Source organism: Bison bison, unplaced genomic scaffold (assembly GCF_000754665.1).
Source record: "Bison bison bison isolate TAMUID 2011002044 unplaced genomic scaffold, Bison_UMD1.0 scf7180017864478, whole genome shotgun sequence".
Taxonomy (NCBI): Eukaryota; Metazoa; Chordata; class Mammalia; order Artiodactyla; family Bovidae; genus Bison; species Bison bison.
Window position 1 is genome coordinate 599,990 of NW_011495038.1, and position 23,638 is coordinate 623,627.

Below are 23,638 nucleotides of genomic sequence, written 5' to 3' on the forward strand. Positions count from 1 at the left end.
TGACACCACCTTCATGGCAGAAAGTGAAGAAGAACTAAAGAGCCTCTTGATGAAAGTGAAAGAGGAGAGTGAAAATGTTGGCTTAAAACTCAACATTCAGAAAACTAAGATCATGGCATCTGGTCCCATCACTTCATGGCAAATAGATGGGAAACAGTGGAAACAGTGAGAGGCTTTATTTTGGGGGGCTCCCAAATCACTGCAGATGGTGACTGCAGCCATGAAATTAAAAGACGCTTGCTCCTTGGAAAAAAGCTATGACCAACCTAGACAGCACATTAAAAAGCAGAGACCTTACCTTGCCAACAAAGGTCTGTCTAGTCAAGGCTATGGTTTTTCCAGTGGTCACGTATGAAGGTGAGAGTTGGACCATAAAGAAAGCTGAGCACTGAAGAATTGATGCTTTTGAACTGTGGTATTGGAGAAGACTCCTTGGACTACAAGGTGATCCAACCAGTCCATCCTAAAGGAAATCAGTCCTGAATATTCATTGGAAGGACTGATGCTGAAGCTGAAAGTCCAATACTTTGGCCACCTGATGTGAAGAACAGACTCATTTGAAAAGACCCTGATCCTGGAAAGACTGAGGGCAGGAGGATAAGGGGCAACAGAGGATGAGATGGTTGGATGGCATCACCAACTCAATGGATGTGAGTTTGAGTGAACTCTGGGAGTTGGTGATAGACAGGGAGGCCTGGCATCCTGCAGTCCATGGGATGGCAAAGAGTCGGACACAACTGAGTGACTGAACTGAACTGATGTGAGAGCAAAGGGCCCAAGGGCTTTCAGGTCCCCCTCCCTCATGAACTTGAAGATAAAGATAGCACTTCGCCTGTTAGCTTTGGAGCAGGGCCATCTCATAGTTACAGTCTTGTGTGGAGACTGGCTGTGAGCCTTCCCCAGTTTTCAGATGAAGGTGAGACATTATTGAGTTGACAGTGGGACCTTGCAGGCTGCAATTCTGCACCCGGGGAGCTCATTGACCCGGCTTATCACTGCTCTTGCTTTTTTGCTCTCAATATTGGGTGGCCTTCTGCCCCTCCATTCCTGTCCCAGGCCAATCAGAGCCTGGGAGTTTCCTCTCACTCATTTATATAATAAGTATGGTCACAGCCAATCACGGATGAAAGATTATCTTCAGTTTGTTTTCTGTGAATGATTTGGGGTGTATATGGACAGTGGGGGAGACCTGGGTCAGAAAGATCCCCTGGAGAAGGAAATGACAACCCACTGCAGTACTCTTGCCTAGAAAATCCCATGGACGGAGGAACCTCGTAGGCTACAGTCCATGAGGTCACAAAGAGTCGGAAGCGACTGAGTGACTTCACTTTCACTTTCTTTCAGTGGCAGAAACAAGCTCACCCTGTTTATCTGTACCTTCATCTGTTCATTCCTGGGCAGCAGGAGGAGAATGTTAGCATCCTGAAGGAAGAGTCCCCAGACATCAGGCTGCTGATTGATTCCTCTAGTAGTGTCTTTATTATTGTTGGTCACAACCATTTATTGAGTTTTGGGGTCTAAGCCCAGAAATAGGAGTCCATGACACAGGCCTGGGACGAGACTTAGTCCCTGCCCTCAGATGTCTTTTTACCTAGTGAAGAAGGTGGATCAGAGACAAGAAATGCCCCACTGGAAGGGGCAAGGACTGGGCATATGGAGTCATTCAGAAGATGGGTTTTATAGTGAGATGATTTGGGCTGAGTCCCAGCTCTGTCCCAACGTCACCAACTCAATGGACATGAACTTTGGCAAAGTCCAGGAGATGGGGGAGGGGGACAGAGAGGACTGGCATGCTGCTGTCCAGGGGGTGGCAAAGAGTCGGACACAACTGAGCAACACAGCTTAACAACAACTGACTCTGTTAGTTACTGACCGGGTGACTGAATCTCACAGAGCCCAGGTCCCCATCTGTGGCCCAGAGCTCATAAATCACCCCTAACCTATGGATGAGGGCCTCCCTGGTAGCTCAGTCAGTCAAGATCTGCCTGCAGTGCAGGAGATCCGGGTTCAATCCCTGGGTGGGGAAGATCCCCTGGAGAAGGAAATGGCAGCCCACTCCAGTATTCTTGCCTGGAGAATCCCATGGACAACGGAGCCTGGCCGGTTATGAGGTCACAGAGTTGGACTCGACTGAGCGACTAAGACTCCCACCCTGTGGATGAGTTAGGGAGGTTCAGGATGACTGCGTAGTGTCTGCATACTCAATACACATATGTTAAGCATGTGGGACGAATAAGAAACCTTTGCTTCCCAGACCATGCCTTCCTTGGAGATAACCAGGATGGGGGTTCCCATGTCCTTAGGTCTGACCCTGAGGTCAGACATTTCAGTAATACGTCTCCATGCTCCTGATGAAATGCCCTTTCTCCCTCTGCCCTGCTTCATTGCCGCCTTGCCTGTGACTGGTCTCAGCTTTTCCTCTGGGTTCAGCTTCTCCTGCTCTGTCCTCTGTGTTCCTCTGCCCACTGATGCTCTCCTCTGTTGAAGAATTTAGTAGGAGTGCCTTCTCTCAGTCCCACAGGTGCCCCTCTTATCCGTTCCCAGACTTCTGCAACCAAGGCATGTCTCTTCCTTTGTGCCCAAGGCTTAATCCAGGTATCTAGAAAGTTCCTGGTCTGCAAGGTCCCTGCCTTGATTCTCTTGGGTTCTCATAAGAGTAGGACTCCCGAGGTTTCAGGCTTGTTGGTGCATGAGTCATAAACTTACCCAAGCTTATTCAAGGGAAGGCCAGAACTGTCGTTAGAAATCACTGGTAAATTCACAGGCATAGGAACAGAGGTGCACACAGGCCTCAAAGGATCCAGAACCGGAAAACTTCTGGAAAGTCAGTGGTCCCACAGAGCCTTCAGGATCTCTCTCCCACCCTCCTCTGGCTTTTCTCTCTTGACCAGCTCTTCCATTTTCCTGTGGGTCAGCCTGGCCTTCCTGAAGGCCATCTAGCAACCTCCCCACCCTGACAATGTCGGGCTCTGAGCTACTTGGAGAATCCAAGAAAGCCATCTGGTAGGCTGCTGGTCAGATTGGCTGTCGTTTCGTTATGCCTGGTAAGGAGGTGGGTAGGAGAGGTCATGTGAGGAGAAATAAGTGCTAGGTTAAGTTAGACGTAAGAGTTGGGTGTGGTGCATTGGCTGACATGGTTGGCAGAGCTAGTGGTTGAGTGTAGGGTCGGCAGCCAGACTAGACTACTCGAGGGACCCTCATTGCTCAACACAGCCTGGCCTGTGTACCAACCATGTGTGTGATTAATGCTCCAGAAGACCTTGAGGTGGGTGTGATCCCCCAGGACTGCGTGAGTTGGGGTCTTGGGAAAGATCTTACTGAGGCTGTATCAGCCAGGGTCTGGGAAGGAAACAGACGGAACTTTCAAAGTAGTTTAAGAATTGAATGAAGAAACTGCAGAGAATTAAGGGAGTCAACAGGGTGGCTGGTGGCTCCCTGGTGGCTCAGATGGTAAAGAATCTGCCTGCAATTCAGGAGACCTGGGTTCAATACCTGAGTCAGGAAGATCCCCTGGAAAAGGCAATGGCTACACACTCCAGTATTTTTGCCTGGGAAATCCCCTGGACAGATGAGCCTGGAAGGCTACAGTCTGTGGATCACAGAGTAAGACACGACTGAGCAACTAAGCATGCACGCATGCACACAAGGAAGTCATTAAGATATGATCAAGTACCCAGGGCCTGGTTATTGCAGGAAGCTTTCACCATCCCAGGCCTATGGGGCCTGCAGGGAGCCTGGTAAGAGCTGTGACTGCAGAGAAACTCAGCTAGAGTCAGAACTGCAACAGCCAGGTGGGGAGGTTGTTGTTGTTCAGTCGCTCAGTTGTGTCCAGATCCTTGCATCCCCATGGACTGCAGCAAGCCAGGCTTCCCTGTCCTTCACTGTCTCCTGGAGTTTGGAGGGAGCAAGGGAATAAATCGTGTCTTCTCTCCTCCCATTGGCTGCTCCAGTCAGAAGCCAGAGGGCAGGAGAGCTCAGATGATGTGGTCCCTAGAAATCAGGTCCCTGGGACACAGAGCAGGGGACGGAAGAGAGTGGAGAATGGATCTGGGAGGCCAAAGAAGAGCACCCCACATGGGAGCTGTGAGGTTAGAGGCAGGCCTGGGCCCCCAGGTAGGACACAGGTAGCAGAGACGAGTGGTGAAGGCACCCCAGCCAGTGCTGACATGGGCCGCAGCACAGAGGTAAGCAGGGCAGCATTTCCATCCTAACCATGTAACTGACTCAGCTAGGGGACCAGAGTGTACTTTTCTGGTTGATGTATGAGAAGATTTGGCAGGAGGCATTGGAGGGGGCGGGTGGTCATGACTGTGCCAGTTTGTCATTTAACCTGCAAGTTCAGGATGCTCTTGAAGATGTTAGAAAGAGTACTTAGACATGATCCAAAGAGTACAAATAGCAAAAAGAGGCTTCTCACTTCACACGTGAGTAAGGCGGGAAATCCATGTGTATCCGGTTTTGTGATCAGAACGTTAGCTGTTCTGATGAGTGGAGGATCCTGTAGTCTCGGCTTTACCATCCCAGCTCTTGCAATTTGAGGATGACACCTCTCACAGAGTATTAATAGGGTGTGAAAAAATCAAGCCCAGCTGGGCCACCACCAGAGCTGACCTCATCAGCAGTTTGTGCCTCAGGAGTTGTCCATAGACCCCCGTCCCGGCATCAGCCTTACTGGGGGTGGTGGTTAAAAATGCAATCTTGAAACCACCAGAGGCCTTCTGAAAGCATCTCCAGTGTGGAGCACAGGAATCTGCATTTTTAACAAGATTAAGTTGCTTCTAATACAGGCTGAATTTTTGAGAAGTATTTATTTCAGGGAACATCACTGATTTCCTATAGAAGCTGCGTAGAGGGGGCTTATTTCCACTGAAGACCAAACATGAATCTAAGAGTGATCTAGCGCAGGGGTTCTCCATTTAGAATCACCTGCTGCTGCTGCTGCTGGAGAACTTAAAAAAAAAAAAATCCTGAACCGATCTCCAAGCACCACCCTCCACTCAAGCTTTTTGAAGCTTCCAGGTGGCGCTAGTGGTAAAGAATCTGCTTGCCAATACCGGAGATGCGGTTCGATCTTGGGGTCAGGAAGATCCTCTGGAGACAGAGGTGGAAATGGCAACCCACTCCAGTTTTCTTGCCTGGGAAGTCCCATGGGCAGAGGAGCCTGGTGGGCTACAGTCCTTGGGGTTGAAAGGACTCGAACACAACTGAGTATACACACAGGTGATTCTAAGAACCTCTGATCTTGTCTGCACGCAGAAGGTGGAAAAAATTAGAAATGGGGATGTCTCAATTTAACTGACTTTTCTGAATTCTGTAGCACATAGTCAACTGCTAAAAATAATTGCTCTGGAAAAGAAAGCAACAGTGGAGTGGAAAACTGGCCTCAGCGAGTAAGGAGGAATAGGACCAGGGGTGTTGTAATCTGAGAAGGTACCACAGGTCTAGAGAGGCCTTAAAGGCGCCGGGGGCTGTCTCAGGCTCCCCGGGAAGTGGTGGGAGATGTCCCACAGGAGTTTTCCTCAAGGCCTCCCTTGCCTGCACCCAATGCCAATTTAGGATTGGGTTTTTTTTTTTCTTTTTCTTCCACTTTCTCTTTCCTTTAAAAAAATTTTTTTTATTTTTAATTGATTGATGATTACAATATTGGTTTGATCTCTGTCACACATCAACATGAATTCAGCACCAGTGTACCTAGGTCCCCTCCCTCTTGAATCTCTCTTCCGACTTCCACCCTCTCTCGCCCCTCTAGATTATTACAGAGCCCCCCGTTTGAGTTCCCTGAGTCATACAGCAAATTCGGGAGTGGATCATTTTTTTCACCCCGCCCCTTTCATTTGCATTTATCAGATTTTGAAGACAAAGGAAGGTCTCACATGCAAGGGCGCCATCCTTTCCTCCCCTCTCCTGTCCCACCGTCTTCTGACCTAGGAGGGGAGAACTCCTAGGTTGCTTGTGTCTTTGGGTCTGCACGGCTGCACCAGTGCAGATGCGTGCCAGGCGCCTATGGTGTGCCAGTGCCGGGGCAGCTCCTCCCGAAGGCAGTGGGGAGTGTGGGCAGCCTGGAGGAAGGGTGACTCAGGGCAGGAAGGCTGTTCAGGAAAAGAAAATTCCTGCATTTCTCATCCCCTGAAAAAAAAAAAGGAAAAAGCATCCTTCTGATTTTTCTAAAGCAGTTTCTACTCCCAAGAGGATAAAGAAGATTTTTTTTTTATGCCAAGCAGGGAGGATTTCTTTCTTTTTTTTCCTCCAGTGGGTGTGTCAGAGCTGTTTATGCCTTTCCTGAGAGCTGAAAGGCCTTGCGGTTTATTCCTTCTCAAAAGTCCTTCCTCGCCTCTTGTGGCCCCACTGGCCTCCACTTCTTTTTTGAAACACGGCTTTTCTGAACTGCCAGCTGGGTGTTTTCCGTGGTGAGTCCTCAGATCTCGTTCATTCTGACGCTGGGAGTGTGCGGGGGGGCGGTCCGCAGCTTCAGCTCTGATAAGGTTATCTGATGTTCCGATGGTCAGCTGCAGTCTCAGTTTCTTGCGAGGGGGGCCCTCCCGCCCACCTGCTGATGGGCCCTGGGGTGACTGTGTTTCTTTAATAACCGTGTTTCCCGCTGTTCAACTCATCCATGGACCTAACTCTGGTTGAAAAACAAAACAACCCCCAGAGGAAACATCCTGTCCCCGTGGCCACAGTTCGATAGGAGTTGGCGAGGTTGCTTGCGACCATAGGGTCTGGTGTGAATCATTATCAGCACCTGCTTATGGAAACTGAGACTGAGCGGGGGAAGGAGACTCCAGCCTTCCTAGGGCGAATCAGTGCGGAGCTCTGACACCCGTTTGATCATCCTTTTCCACGACTAGCTTTCCCAGGGAGAAATCCTGGAGCAGAGATAGAGGCCCGTCTGTTCTCCCTGGAGCCCCTCTTTCCTCGTCTGCAAGGACATCGTATGTGCATCTGTGGCTCACACAGGAGATCATTCTTTCATCGTGTTGAAATTGTCTCCCCGGTATCCTGGGCTGACCCTTCCCCACTTTGTCCTTGGGGTTTTCCTGCCCAGCACCCGGTTCCCTCGTGTCCTGCACCCCTCAGCCCTGTCTGTACTCTGGTCAGCCCCCGTCAGCCGTGGACCCACCTGCCCCCTCCCCGTGCCAGCTGCCCCATCTCGGAGCCCACCCTGCTCCTCTGCTCCTGCTCTGTGCGCTCCCAGTGGCGGTGCCCTGAGGCTTGCCTGGACTTCGCAGCCCAGGAGTCCTCTGGGACAGGAGCCCTGCTCAGGGACCCCCTGCCCCTCTAGCCCATCGATTTGTAATCATCCCCTGAGATGCTCCCCAATGCTGCATGTCTGGAGACCTAGGCTGTCCCACCTTCCCAGTGCCCCTTCTTCTTGGGGGTTTGTGGGGGGCTGGTGCAGCATCTTTGCTCACCCCTGTAGGCCCTGCTTCTCCTGCTGAGACCATATTCCTCTCCTGCCTTTATGTAAAGTAAAGTCACTCAGTCGTGTCCGACTCCTTGTGACCCCGTGGACTGTGGCCCACCAGGCTCCTCTGTCCATGGGATTCTCCAGGCAAGAATACTGGAGTGGGTTGCCATTTCCTTCTCCAGGGGGTCTTCCCAACCCTGGGATCAAACCCAGGTCTCCTGCATTGTAGGCAGATACTTTACCCTCTGAGCCACTAGGGAAGACTGCTCAAATGCAGGTCTGTCTGCAGCCTCTTCTTGCCCAAACCCAGCCACGTCCACCACCTGTCTTCCTTCCTGAGCCCGCTGGGAAATTGCCCTCTGAATCCTCATGAATAACTCTCTCATCATCACAGCCATCGGCCCTTGTCTCCATCTTTCCTTTTCCTTTTTGTGCAGGTGTCGTGCACTGCTGATCCTCCTCTAGCCAAAGCTCTGTCCTCCCTTGACTTCGACATGATACTGGATGATTGATTCTCCCACGGCTCCATCAGTTTCCAGTTGCCCCTCCTGCCCACCCTCCACTCCATCCTCTAGTGCCTCCTTCCTCACTGCCCTCACCTAGAGGCTGGGCTGCTGCTGTGGTGGGGCTAGGACCTTTTGAATCTGAGAACGCCGGGCACGGCCTTGGCCGTGCCACTGACAAATTGAGTGGCCTCATACCTGCCCCTTACCCAAGTTTTAGTTTTTCTGTGTGTAAAGTGGACATGATGATACTAGTTACCTGGTGGGGTTTTGTGGAGAGTCAATGGGTTGATGACTCGTTTGAAAAGACCCTGATGCTGGAAGGGATTGAGGGCAGGAGGAGAAGGGGACGACAGAGGATGAGATGGTTGGATGGCATCACCGACTCAGTGGACATAGGTTTGGGCGGACTCTGGGAGTTGGTGATGGACAGAGAGGCCTGGCTTGCTGCGATTCATGGGGTCGCAAAGAGTCAGACACGGCTGAGTGACTGAACTGAACTGAAGGCATTGCTGCACTGCAGTGTTTTCTAAATAATAGTCATTTGCACCCCTGCTTCACCAGAGTCCCGCTTGTACTGCTATTTTCTTGAGATTTGGTCTTTACATTGACTTTAAATCAAGTCATTGGAAAACAAATTTAGTCTTATCCTAAATAATCATATCCTTGAAATTGTGTGTAGGAATTATCGGTTATATCTTCCCAGGAGAAATTAAACATGAATGCATAGCTATTAAAATAGAAGCATCCGTTGGTTCACTTCTCGCTGTCCACAAGAAACCACAGAGTTACAGGCACTGTCCTGCGAATCTTACATGAATCATGCCCCAGTGCCCCGACCCTAGGATGCGTGTGCACCAGGATGAGCCTTTATCTCTCTGTGGCCAACCTTGCTTTCATGCCCAAGCTCCAGTCCTGTATCTCCAGCTGCTATAAAATGTTTCTGCCTGTCAGCTTGGTCCCTTTTAGAGGTCGGCCTGTTCACTTTCCCTCCATTGCCCTTTGTTTTCGGGTGACCTGGGCTCCAGAGTTGGACATCATCTTTCACCTTCTGGGGACCCTTCCGGGTCCACCTCCACATCTTGGGGCACCTTCTTTCCGGAGTTACGCACATGTCCTTTCCTTTCCATTCCCTCAGCTACCTCACGGTCTTTCCTGCCCAGTGTGGGGAGGTGTACATTTCCTGGAATTACACATTCCTAAGGAAGCAACAGTTAGAACTGGACATGGAACAACAGACTGGTTCCAAATAGGAAAAGGAGTACGTCAAGGCTGTATATTGTCACCCTGCTTATTTAACTTCTATGCAGAGTACATCATGAGAAACGCTGGGCTGGAAGAAGCACAAGCTGGAATCAAGATTGCCGGGAGAAATATTAATAACCTCAGATATGCAGGTGACACCACCCTTATGGCAGAAAGTGAAGAGGAACTAAAAAGCCTCTTGATGAAAGTGAAAGAGGAGAGTGAAAAAGTTGGCTTAAAGCTCAATATTCAGAAAATGAAGATCATGGCATCTGGTCCCATCACTTCATGGGAAATAGATGGGGAAACAGTGGAAACATTGTCAGACTTTATTTTTTGGTGGTCCAAAATCACTGCAGATGGTGACTGCAGCCATGAAATTAAAAGACGCTTACTCCTTGGAAGGAAAGTTATGTCCAACCTAGATAGCATATTCAAAAGCAGAGACATTACTTTGCCAACAAAGGTCCGGCTAGTCAAAGCTATGGTTTTTCCAGTGGTCATATATGGATGTGAGAGTTGGACTATAAAGAAAGCTGAGCACAGAGGAATTGATGCTTTTGAACTGTGTTGTTGGAGAACACTCTTGAGAGTCACTTGGATTGCAAGGAGATCCAACCAGTCCATCTTAAAGGAGATCAGTCCTGGGTGTTCTTTGGAAGGACTGATGCTGAAGCTGAAACTCCAATACTTTGGCCACCTCATTCGAAGAGTTGACTCGTTGGAAAAGACCCTGATGCTGGGAGAAATTGGGGGCAAGAGGAGAAGGGGCCTACAGAGGATGAGATGGCTTGATGGCATCACCAACTCGATGGACATGAGTTTGAGTGGACTCTGGGAGTTGGTGATGGACAGGGAGGCTTGGTGTGCTGCGATTCATGGGATCGCAAAGAGTCAGACATGACTGAGCGACTGAACTGACTGAATGATGCTCTGGCCTTAGGGAATGTACAGATCAAGTCCAGACTCGGAAACGCAGCATTGAAAGGACCCAGAGAGCAGAGTGGAGCTGGAGAGCTCTATGGTTGCTGAAGTCAGACCACATGGGTTTGCAAACTCGGCCTCCCTCACCGACAGCGTGATATCCACATGCTACTCAGTGATTGAGCCTACATTACACTTTCTACAGAGGAGGTAGTAGGGATCCTGTTAGGATTAAAGAAGGTGTGTCCTGTAACACACTTACATGGTGCCCACTACCTAGAGAGCACTCAGTGAGCTTTAGTTGTGATTATTCTATGACGAGTTATCTGTGTATCAGATCATTTATAATCTGGTCCCCTGCTATCCCTCCCAGCTAAAGCTTTTCCTTTCTCAGAGTCCCATTTTCACAGACTCCCCATCTCTCAAGCCTTTGTGCAGATGTCTCCTTAAGCCATACTGACCTTTCTGTTTCTCTAAGTTTATCAAAACCTTGCCTATCCTTCTAACCCTGCCTCAACTTTTGTTTTCTCCAAAAGCTAAAGATATCTTATCTTCTCTGACTGTTTATGGTGTCCTTCCTTCCTCTGGAATCTGATTGCTCTTTTTCTTTATAACATTTATTTGGCAGTTAACTTTATCTGGTTTTTCCTTGGTTTCCTATTTAGTTTTGTATGTGTCTGTGTCTTGCTTCCCTAAGTAGATGGTGAGTTTCTTGATGCCATTTGGAGGTATGTGAAGCAGGGATTCAGAGCAGCAGCTGTGACATCACCACTCACCAACTATGTGACCTTGAGTATGCTATTTAATCTTCATGTGCCTCAGTTTCTCCACTTGTCAAAAAATGATAATAATAGTACCTAGTTTTTGTGGGTTTAGATGAGTGAGTACTTGGTGCAGCTACTTACTGATTTAGTTCTGTGAAATTCTTAGAATAGTGCCTGCTATGTATTACTCACTAAGTGTTGCTGATTGTTATTATTACCATTCCTCCTGCTTTATCCTACAGTAGCACTCACACATAAATAGCCTCAATACATATTGTTGAATGGGCGCCTATTTCCCCTCCAGTTCTCCTTCTCAATTTTCTCCTAATCTATTTTTCTTCCATGCATATTAGCAGGAAAATTGAAAGGCTCCTTTTATTTAATTCCAAAGGAGGGGGAAAACAATCCCATGGGTTTAAGTAGCTTTGGCTGTCTGCTAAAGTAAACAGACCAACTCATTGAGAGAAACAGGTTTTTTTCTTGGCATTAAATTTGAAAAGGAATTTATTATAAAGTTGTTTTGGGGCAGGATGCTGGTGGATGCGGAGTGCTCATTGTTCTAAAACTTGTTACGATTAGGGAAAAAAAAATTCCATTAAACACAGGAGCTGTATCAAATAACACTGGCAGCCCAGGAGGACTAGGTCAATAGGGAGGTAGATTACACAGAGAGCTTTGTACCTGTCCCTTTATCCAGGGAGTCTGCTGAGAAACCAAAGAGAAAGATAAGTGGTACTTGCAAAAGGGCAAGAGCAGCCCCAAAACTGTAATCTGAAATTACTTCTTACATCATAGGTGTATTTTTGTCTTTAGGGAGCAGTGTTGTTGGTAATTTAGTGTAATTGCAGTAACCAGCTCATTAAACTGTGTCTGCAGAGAGCCTGGAAAAAAACAAAAAGCACCTGCCCTTTATGTGACAGTGTCTCAAAGAATGCATTCGACTTTTAAATCAAATATTCTTATTGTTTTCAGTACAGTTTTCCATACACGCGTCAGAGATTTTAGTTACACTCACACTTGGCTGTTCCTTCAGAAAGTGAGAACCTACTAAGACATGGTGGTTGTTTCATAGAGTTTCGTAAGCATGATGATGGGGGAAGCTGTTATAACTGATTTTATTTAGACTTTCAGATGATTCTTGAACAAATGACATTAGAACCACAGTCATCTTGAGATCAAAACAAAGTTTTGTCATAAGTTAAAAAAGCGGCTTTAAGACAGGAAGTAGAAATCGTGATGGACGTTTCTCCCAGTGGAGATCAGTTAGCAGACTGTTCTAAGGCCCTGGGATTTAATATGTTTTATGATGAGATGGTAGAGTGATTTCATAATGGAATATCCATTTTTAATGACTCCAAATTGCAAATACAAAATCAATGAAAATGAATTTGAATAAGACAGAAATACCTATATGAAGAAATGAGAGAATTATAGCTAATAGATAAAGCAAAGGAATTAGTGAAAAATAAACAAAAACCAAACAGGTTGTTTGTAAGCTGGCTGGTGTGTTTTGGCAAAGGGCTGGGAGTCCTTCTGTCTTATTCTTAGTGAGAGAGTTCAGCCTGTAAAGTTCTTGACACATCAGAGAAAGGTCTTGGAAGGTACTGTTCTACTTACACCACACAGGAGGTGGCCTAAATATAAAAGAAGGAGATTTAAGCAAAGTAAGTAAATTTGGGGATGATAAATCTATAATGAGTTATAAAAGTAAACAAGGCATGCTTTAGCAGAAACTTTATAACCTTAGACAAAGTTCCTGGGCAGGTGTGCAGTTCCTCTCCTTCCACTGCAATCACGTAGAAATACTGAATTTTAAAATTATCTATATATTTAAATTAAATTCATATTTCAGCAAAAAAGTACGAAGAAATTTTCAGGTGCCAGAAATATATAAGAAATCAATAGCCAAAGGTGTGTGTGGGAGGACACGTAGATGCTAGGGGCTAGGGCTCTATACTGCCTGTGGACAGACGTCAAGGTTACATAACCTATTCATGACGTGGGTCTGGAGCTGAGCTCTCCAGGTAAAGCTGGGGGCTGGCAGACTGTTGCAGCTTTGGTGAACCGGGCAGGAAAGCTACTTGCAAGTTTTTATAGGAAGTAGCTGCCTACACCATGTCATTAGTGGAAACAGTCAACCTCCAGAAGTAAGCCTGAAGCTGTCATTTTTCCTTGTATGGGTCCAGATGTGCACTGCTTTCTCCATGTGGAAACCCTAACCTATGAAAAACTCAGAAGCTAGTCCAGAATCATTGAATTCTTTAGAGCTCCAGCAGAGGCAACTGCAAATGCAGTCCTATTAGATTTGGTTTTGTTTCCATTTTTGTCTTTTTTTTTTTTTCAACAGACCATCATGGACCTTTTATGAAGACAAGCTCATGGGCAAAAATTGCAGAGGACTTAAGTATATACACCACCCTAAAGTCAAGCAATAGGAGCAACAAAATAAACTGAAAAGCCAAATAAAATAGACAGATCTTAAAGGGAATTTAAGAATGTCTAAGAAAGATTTAAAAAAAAAAAGAATTTCTCAAGAGAAAAAAACCAACAACAGAATTTTCAATAGAACCAAATAGAAATGCTAGGAAAGAAAGAAGGTCATTGAAATGAGAAACAAAAAGAAAAAAAGAAAAATACTTCAACAAAATAGGTATTAAACTAAACATAGCTAAGGAGAGACTTAGTGACTTGGAAGATAGATCTAGGGACTCACCTGGAATGCAATATAGAGAGATAATAAGATATAAATGGCTCATATGGTAAAAAATCTGCCTGCAATGCAAGAGACCCAGCTTCAGTCCCTGGGTTGGAAAGATCCTCTGGAGAAGGGAACAGCTACCCACTCCAGTCTTTTTGCCTGGAGGCGTCAATAGATGGAGGAGCCTGGAGGGCTACAGTACATGGGGTCTCAGAGTCAGACCTGACAGAACGACTAACGGACAACACTATGAAAAAGAACATAAGTCACAAAAAAGGATAGAAAGAGAGGCTTTGATGTGATTGGATCCTCAGAGGAGAGAATAGAGAGTTCACTGAAGATCAGTATATGGTCTCATAAAATGTTCCTTGGCATTTTGGTCAGAGATTTAAGACTGTGTTCCCTGGTGGCTCAGACGGTAAAGTGTCACCCTGCAATGTGGGACACCTGGGTTCGATCCCTGGGTCAGGAAGATCGCCTGGAGAAGGAAATGGCAACCCACTCCAGTATTCTTGCCTGGAAAATTCCATGGACACAGGAGCCTGGTAGGCTACAGTCCATGGGGTCTCACAGAGATGGACACGACTGAGCAACTTCCCTCATAAGAATGTGTTAGATAAGCCCTGAGAAATCTATTATTTATTTTCTGTTTTAATTTTGACTGGCAGCATCCACAGTGATTTATGTACAGTATATACATCACTGTATTGAACTGTGACCAGGCAAGACAGTCCTAGAATGCCTGACAGTTTTTCTCCGTGACGTTTCACTGTGCTTACTGTTCTCTGTTACAGCTGCTGGTGTAGAGAAAGAAAGCAAGTAGCCATGTAAGGTGCTAATAGAACCAACGTCTCTGGGAGACCAGCCAGCTGCCCATTTTCTAAGGGTAGTAGTATGCTTCCCTCATAGCTCAGTCAGTAAAGAGTCTGACTGCAATGCAAGAGATGTGGGTTCGATCCCTGGGTCGGGAAGATCCCCTGGAGAAGGAAATGGCAACCCACTCCAGTATTCTGGCCTGGAGAATCCCGTGGACAGAGGAGCCTGGCGGGCTACAGTGTATGGAGTCGCAAGAGTCAGGACATGACTGAGCGACTGAGTGCAAGCGTGCAAGCTGGAAACTACTCTGGCTGGCTGCTCCTGCCTGAGCTGCCACCTACCTTGGCTTGTGAAGCTGGCGGCTGAGCTTCCATGTGCTCTGGGCAAAGGCAGAAAGCAAGCCTGAGGGCCGGTCTGCACATGTGCCCATTTACCTTCCCCTTCCCACTCTCCTTTCTTTCTGGGGACTGCAACCCCAGGGCGCTCAGACATCGGCTTCTCTCCCTTTACATTTAAGGAATTTCATTTATTCCATGTCATAGAGAGAAAAGGAGACTGTGATTTCTTTTTCTGTTTGGTTTTCTACTCTCTGGCATAGAAGACTGGTACAGCAGTGTCCGTTAATATGCAGAAAGCATGGCTTAGTCATAAAGAATGTGTGCCTTAGGAATAAAATGACTGACCTCAGTTCAAATTTTGTCCTGCTAATTATTGGATGACTTTGGAAAAATTGACCTTTCTGTTTTTTAGTTTCCCCACCTGTAAAATCAGGTAGAAAAAAAAAACACCTTTTGTAACATTATGTTGAAATCATTTAATTGGTAGTTGAGAAAAATTAGTCCTTGACCTCCTGTTATATTGCTATATAGGTACCGGATGCAGACATTCTATCTTCATTTCCAGCACTATATTCTACCTTGTCATCAAACCATAGGGCCAATTTGGGGTTCATAACAATACAGTGACCATGGATGTGGGGTTCTGAAGAAGGCCAGGAAAAGGGAAAGGAAGACGTGCTCTCTCCTGTCTGTGCATCCTGACCACATCATTAGTTTCTGCTTTGCCTGCAGAGGCTCAGAGCAGGGAGGTGCACAGGGCCCGCTGTGGAATTAGGTCCCAACCTCTGCAGTCACCTTGGGTCATCCTGGCCCGTTCCCATGTACCTGTGAACTGTGGGCAGAAGAGACTCTGTTATGGCAGATATCTGGAGCCCATTGAACTCAAGTGGCCTGAGAGGACGTGGAAGCACCCGGCTTAGTCTCCTCTGACCTTAGCCACGGGAGACCACGCTCTGAAGTTTGAGAGTAAATCAACCCACAATCCTGGTTTCTGTCTAAAAGCAGGATGTTGTAGGCTGTCTCTTACACACAGGCACACACACACACCCAATCTCACTCTCTTCTTTTCTCCCCCCTCTCTTTTATCCCTCCCCTTTTCTTTCCCTGCCTGTCCTTTTTGGTTCCTTCCCCTTCTTTATCTAAGAATCTCTCTTCTCTGTTTGTGTTCCAGCCTGCCTTCTGTCCTTGAAGGCATTATTTCATTCCTGGGTGGCTCTTGGACAGAAGATGAACCAGTGTGTTGCCCTATGCTCTGTCATCGCTACCAGTAAAAAAAAAAAACCAGCTCCAGGCTTCCTCTAGATGGGATAAAGAAGCTACCCCAGGCTAAATGCAGACACAGTACCCTAGTAAGCAGGGAGAATAAACAGGCACCCTAAAATTCCACCTAAGCCTCTACAATCTTGGCTCTGCTGTACCTTGATCTCATGATTCAGGAATGAGGCAGATATTTCCATGGGTTGTTTCTTCTGGCCGTAGGAGAGCAAGGGCAGCTTTACAAAATGGATGAGCTTCTTATCTCTGTCCTCTAGGGGTGCGGTGGGAGTGGGGACCATCCAGGATCATTTCTAATTCGAAGTCTGGGGGCAGGGACCGAACGACCTTGAAGGGTGAGGCTCTGGAATACTCCATTAGCTTTTGTGACTATTCCTGCTTTCACACCACCTTGCTCATCTGTTGCCCTCACTAAAGCTACACATGCGTGCATGAGCATGCCTACATTTGCTGTTGCAGAGCTGGAGAAATGCAGAGTGGGTTGCCCTCCCCACGTGAGGTACAGCAATCCACATGGCCTTGGCCCTCTTGGGTTTAGCAAGTGGCACCAACTCTAGGGAATCAATTAGTCAGAATTTACTTCTTTTAAGTCATTTATTTTTTTCCTTTTGCAAGTAACATATAAATCATTTGCGGGTTGATGTAGATAAGAAGTGCACCAAGAGAAACAAGAAAACAAGGGAAAAAATGTATCACTTGTATCCTTGGGAGTCGATCAGCCATAATGGACATTTTCATGTGTTTCAGACTTTTTTCTTGCTCATTTATAGGCTTAAATTAATTTAAGCCTATTTAATTTAATTTAATTTTATAATCCATTTAATTTAATAATCTGCCATTTAATTGTATAATCTGCCTTTTCCTTTCAAAATTATAGCACATATTTCCCTATCATTACAAGTGCTTTTTAATTGCTTTGAGATATTTCCTGGATGGATATAACACCATTTAACTGTTCCTAGTTTTTGAAAATGTAGGTTGGTTCAGCTTCCTGCTATTATAAATACTGCAGTGATCAATTAATACTGATCTCAGATTAACAAGAGTGCCTTGAGATTCTCAAGTAGTAACGAATCCACCCGCCAGTGCAGGACACATGGTTCGATTCCTGGGTTGGGAAGATTCCCTGGAAAAGGAAATGGAAACTTATTCCAGTATTCTTGCCTGGAAAATCCCATGGACAGAGGAGCTGGGCAGGCTACATCCGTAGGTCACAAAGAGTTCGACATGATTTAGTGACTAAAAAACAACAAGGTGAGATTCTAGTATGTGTCAGTCCTTGACTGGGTCCTATGTACAAGATCCATGGTGTCAAGAAATTTATAGTCTAATTTGGGAGCTAAAAACAGAGTTTTGGGTCAGTCCTGAGCTCTTTCCTTTCATCTTTTCAGATTGGCAAGGTGAAGTATATATTATACTGCTGAATTTGAAATGAATAAGAGCAGAACTAAAGGGATGTGTGTATATATATGTGTGTGCGTGTGTGTGTGTATATATATATATATATATATAATTATTGATATTTAGCACATAGCTCAATAGGCCTAGACAGAAAATGCATTGTTAATAATAGCAAATATTATGAGGAGATGAAGTTCGAAGAGCAGCTGGTCAAATTTCATCTTGGCCTGGGAAGTATCTAATATAACTGACAATAATCTATACATGTCCCTCTATTTGATTTAAATTCTCTAGAGTTGATTGCTCTTTGTATATCCCAAAATATGCAAAATTCACTTAAGACTATGTTCTTTAAATTGCAGCTCACATTGGTGGCTGATTATCTGAATTCCAGTTCTGATTTTTACAGGCCTGCTGAGATTTACTTTTCCTCTTGCTTTCGTTTTTACAGTCAGTTTGAATCTCATGGAAAAACATTCCCGGAAAAGGGTATGACGTTTATAAAACCACAGCAGATTGAAAACCGGTGTTCTGATGGTGTATTTGTGTGAGTGTGTGATAGGTCATTACTGTAGGTCAAAAGTGGAATAGACACAGAGAGTGGAAGAGGATATAGCTGACTTGAAAGATGCTTTCAGACACTAGGGTTGTGGGGTATTAGGACGAAGTGTGTGTGTACTTTCAGACCAAAGTGTTGGAAGTGTCTGTATAGTAGGGACTTCACTAGAGTCTGGGCAGAATGGTCTGAGGATCCCCAGTCTGCTGTCAACAGGGACGCATCTCAACCTCGCTCTCTGTTTTCAGATTGATGACCCCAACAGCAGCCTGGAGGAGGTGACGGATGAGGCCGAGGCCATCAGGTCTGTGAACAAGCTGGGAAGCAGCCAAGCCTTGAATGAAGATTTCCTGGATTCTGATTACCGGACCGGGCAGCTCTACCCGTTCTCCCTCAGCAGTGATCCCCACTCGGCCACCTTCACTCTCACAAACGCAGCTCCGATGACCCCGTCCTTCCAGGAAAGGTGGTACATGAATCTCAACAGCCTGATGGAGCGAGCTCTGACCCCGCAGTGTGGTGGTGGGGACGAGCTCTACATCATCGCAGGCGCTGTGCCCTCAGACCTCAGGGTCAGAGACAGAGTGAGCATCCCGGAGTTTGTCTGGCTGGCGGCCTGCTGCGCGGTCCCTGCGGGAGGCTGGGCCATGGGCTTTGTCAAGCACACCCGCGACCAGGAGGTCATCGAGGATGTGATGCTGAGGGACCTGGAGAAGCTGCTTCCGTTCCACCTTCAGCTGTTCCAGAACAACTGTGGGGAAAGTGACCAAGACACAGAGAAGATGAAAAAAATCCTGGAGGTGGTTAACCAAGTCCAGGACGAGGAGCGGAGGCTGGACTCTGAGGGGGGCTCCAAGATGCTCTCCAGCGCGAGGGGAACCAGGTCTGCCCTGCCACCTCCGGAGACATCTGGGGAAGGGAGTAGCCTTCTGGGAGGCCTCCTGGGCTTTGTCGCTACCCCGTTCATCAAGCTTTGCCAGTTAATTTATTACCTTGCCTTCGGGATCCTGAAGTACACTGTGTATTTCCTCTGGTATGTCACCAAGCAGGTGATTAACGGTCTAGAAAGTTGCCTTTATCGCCTGGGGTCAGCCACCATCACCTACTTCTTGACCATCGGGGAGGAGCTGGGCAGCATTCCCTGGAAGGTCCTCAAAGTCACGGTCAGGATCACCAGGGCCGTGCTCCGGATCCTTTGTTGCCTGCTGAAGGTGGTCTGCCGCGTTGTGGGTGTCCCTGTCCGGGTGCTTGTGGACGTGGCCACGTTCCCCGTGTACACCATAGGCGCAGTTCCGATCGTCTGCAGGGACATTGCCATGGGCCTTGGTGGCATCCTCTCTCTGCTCTTTGACACAGCTTTTGGCACCATGGGTGGTCTATTTCAGGTCATCTTTACTGTCTGCAAGCGGGTTGGCTATAAGATTACTTTTGACAATCCTGGGGAGTTATAGAAAAAAAAATAATGAGTGCCCGGTCCCAGTGAATTTGATTTTTTTTTTTAATAGAGAAAGCTGGAATATTTTGTCTATACTATGGGTTTCTGTTCACTGTCAATTATATTTTGGCCTTTGGTGGGGGTGTCTGCCTGTTCCAACCTAACCCAAGAGACATGTTCAGGGTGGGATTATGTGTAGGTTGCCTTCTGGGATGTGGGTGAACTTCCAAGCAATCCCCTTCAGTGAATCACTCTGATACAGGAGACCTTGTGAGAGATGCTGGTGTTCATTTGTGATCAGTAAAAATTACAGAAGAAGGAGAATCTGGAAGAGGACCACTTTAAACCAAACTGTCTCTGAGAAAAGTAGAAAGGAATTTATTCCTGCTATCACTCTCTGAGACTCAAGACAAAACTGATATAAGTATTCCTGGCCAATTTGTTATCATTTTGCTTCTCTTTCTCCCCAGCTCAGCTGACTTGGTGAGGTGCAGACACTTCCTTGTTGAAATAGCTCTCTTAGGATATAGAATCTGTTACATCCCTTAGCTTTCCATGACTCCCGAGAATCTGTAAGGTGGTTTTGTTTCTCCAATGTTGAATTTTGCTGCATTTTTCCTTTGAGTTAATGGTAAGCATTATATGCAAATATGGCATAACAAATTCTGAATGCAAGGACTAAGATTGTTTGCCCCTTGAATGCTACCCAGGTATTAAAAAGGGGGTGCAAAGATCAGACCTCTGCTCTGAATAGGTGCCATAGGTCTGAGGATATCCTTAGCCAAGCTTGGATTAACTTGACATATATTAAATCTCTGGCTGAGAAAATGGAGCTCAAAGACCTACATGTTAAGCTAATATGAAAATTCATATCCTGCAAAATACTAGATCAGTCTTTCTTAAACTTCCAGCAAGTACCCAATAGAGTAAAATGCTCTGACTCTGTCCTTAAATGGTGGTTTTAGTATAAAGGTATTAAAAAAATAGTCAGAAAATTATAACTCTTCTGCCCATCTTGGCAAAAAAAAAAAAATCATAGACACATATATCTAAGTTTATATGTATATAATCTTAATTCCGAATCATTATCTCAGGAAATTATTTTTATAGTGTGTTTGATGCTAGAAAACATAACTTTCCAATTAAAGCAAGTTATTCATGAGAGCTAATCTCCAATTTTTTGATCAAGCTCTTGTCATTTTAATTCTTGCACTGAAAAACGATAACAGGAGGAAGCCAAAGCTCCCAAACTTTGTTCTGCCTTCCAGAGCTGAGAGGGAATCACCTGGATTTTTCTGAGTGTTCTAGAGAGTTCCTGTGAGGTAGAATAGCACCCAGTGTAAACTACTGATTTGGGGGTGCAGGCCACCGTGCATCTGAAAGTTCAGTGCAGAGATCTGGGTCCAGAAAGGCAATGAGGGGAGAAGGATGGGCGAACCGTCGGCATCAAGTTGATGCCCAAGAAATGTGAGTGTGGTGAGAGTTACTTTTTTGCAGAAAAATAATGGAATTGGACCCGAAGTAGCAGGGCAGCCAGCAAGCTGCCATTCTGATCAGTTTGTTGCATGAGGTAGGGTAGTGGGACACCAGACCGTGAACCTGTCATAGGAAGTAATACACTAGATTATCTAAGACTCTTAAGCAGTATTTTACCAACACTTCTGTTGGTGACCGTAAAAATCTGTAGTCAGGCTTTCCTTCATTTCAGTAGTGTGAGGAGCCATGGAGGAGAAGAGTTTGCCTTGGTACTGATGGGTCAGGTAGAATCCTGCCAGATGAAAGAAAGGGAATTTCAGAGTGGACCAGAGAGATGGTCTGACCAGAGACAAGCTAGGCCTGACCAAAGCTGCCTCTGATGAGGAAGCTGACGCCTGATGCTAACTGATGGTAGACCAGGAGCCAAGGTCTTCTGCTTGGATCCTATCTGAGGTGACATCCCACACCTTGGGTGTCAGATCTGTGTCTCCCTGGTCTAGGGCGGGGTTTTCTCCATCATCCATCGAACAAACTGGACTCTGATGAATTAAATGGGTTTGGCCCATGTGATGAAGCAACTAGCCGTCCATGCGCACCAGTAGGGTTGTTGCCTCCTGTGGAATTAATGTCCCCTCAGAGTACCTATCTGCATACCGAAAGGCCCACGGGGGCCATCCATGGCAGCTGGAGCCCCTTGGCACCATGCAAGGAGCAGGGCATCTGAACTTTTCTCGAGAACCATTCGAAAATGTCTTCCTTTTCAGTTCTAGTTGTTTTGCGTCTTATTTATTTATTATGGTGTGGCCTTTTTTGAAATCTGGAAAGGGATAATAAAGGGAAAACTAATCCCCAAGGTTGGGTGGCTGAGAGCCTCCACTCTGGACTGTGGGTCTTTGTACCTGTGGCTCACCAGCCCCAGCAGGTGGCCAGACCGCTGGCCTGCCCCAGTGAGCCACTTTGGCCTTTGGGGTGGGATTTTGAATTGACGAGCCCCATCTCTGGCTGGAAGATTTTTCTGTGGCTCTGCTATGTTCTCAGGCCCTTGGCGAGGTCAGCCTTCTCTTCATCATTGCTGCGCTGACTTTCTAGTCTGGATCAGCCACGCCTTTGGACACTCCTCTGTTCCATTGTGCCTTTTGAGTGTTCGCTTCTCACTCAGCATCAGCATTTGCCCCTAAATGCAGATGAAGGGATCTGGAGAAGGAGCTAGAGTGAAACACTGGTCATTCCTCCATCCAATGTCCATTTGAACATCTAAGTTGCAGAGATTGACAATACGTGCATCCCATCCTCGAGGAGTTCAGATATCTAGTGGGGAGGACGCGGTGAGCTGATCCATGTACCACATCGTGGTAAGCCTGCAATGGTACTAGCATCCCTGGAGCACAGCAGGAAAACCCACAAAACATGGACGTTGGGGAAGCCTTTATAAAGGGCGTGATGAGTCAATTTGACATTTTCAAGCTATGTACAATGCTGTGCACCTTGCAATGCTCAATAAAATAATTGTTGACAACTCATCAGCTGTTCTGGAAAATATATAAAGGGGGAGAATCTTGGAAGGAGGTTGGGGGTTATCTTTGATTTTTATTTTATTTTTTTCCATTTTCTTCTTGATTGACATTAACTCAAGCCATTTCCACTCCCACCTGGATTTTTTTCTTTTAATTTTTTAATCATACATGAGAAAACAGAGAGGTTAGATCAGTGAAACGGCCCTGGACCTTTTTTCCATGTTATTTCTCTGAAAAGCTATTTGAGACATGAAATATTTGAAGTACCCAGGAACCTACTGCTTCACTGATTCTGAATCACATAGGAAGTTATAGGAACACTCTAAATTTTTATTTTAGGAACACCCCCCCCCCCCGCCACAGTGTGAGATATGACACAGTCTCTGGAGGGAAGTGGTCTTCTGTGGCCTTTAGTAGGGCTTTCAACCCTGGGATGGTTGAGTGGTGGTCTTCTCAACACAGGTGGTCTTCTGTGGCCTTTGGTAGGACACTCAACCTTGGGATAGCTCTTGCCTTCCCACTGTGGGCTGGGTCTTATGTGTGATTTGATGTCTTGTTCAGCATTTCACCTAAACTTGTCACCCACTGAGGTTTCAAAATGTTACACTAGGAGCCGTGTAGTGTAGACTCCTTGGCCTTCATAAATGGGCTCTCAGAATTCTCACTCTTTCTCTCTCTAAGTATTTTCTCCCAGATCATGGCTTGATTTCTAATAATTACATTCCAAACTTTTTTTTTTTGATTTGGAGTATAGCTCATTAACAATGTTGTGATAGGGGGCTTGCCTGCTGGCTCAGTGGTAAAGAATCCACCTGCCAATGCAGGAGATATGAATTTGATCCCCGATCTGGGAAGATCCCACCTGCCAGGGAGCGACTAAGCCTGTGCACCACAACTACTGAGCCTGCGCTCTAGAGCCCAGAACCACAACTACTGAGCCCACGTGCTGCAACCTCAGGCTCGCCCTAGAGCCTGTGCTGTGCACCAGGAGAAGCCCGCACACCTCAACTAGAGGGGAGCCCCTGCTGCTGCAACTAGAGATAAGCCCTCACAGCAACGAAGACCCAGCACAGCCAAAACAAGTAAGTAAGTAAATTATACATATATAACAATGTTGTGATAATTTCAGGTGGACAGCAAAGGGACTCAGCCATACATGTACACGTATCCATTCTCCCTTAAACTCCCCTCCCATCCAGGTTGTCACATACCACTGAGCAGAGTTCCCTGTGCTATGCAGTAGGTCCTCACTGGTAATCCATTTTAAATAAAATATTATTTTTAA

The 23,638-nt window shown here is 46.3% G+C and overlaps 1 protein-coding gene across 1 annotated transcript in view; it reads left to right on the forward strand.

The window, feature by feature from the left end:
• ENDOD1 (endonuclease domain containing 1) overlaps positions 1–22,359 on the forward strand; it is a 66,844-nt gene extending 44,485 nt beyond the window's left edge. Inside the window, exon 2 of the mRNA XM_010862133.1 lies at positions 18,018–22,359. Within this exon, the coding sequence (XP_010860435.1) occupies positions 18,018–19,379 (1,362 nt within the window). The 3' untranslated portion in view covers positions 19,380–22,359. The remainder of the gene's footprint in view (positions 1–18,017) is intronic.
• Positions 22,360–23,638: the final 1,279 nt, after the last annotated feature.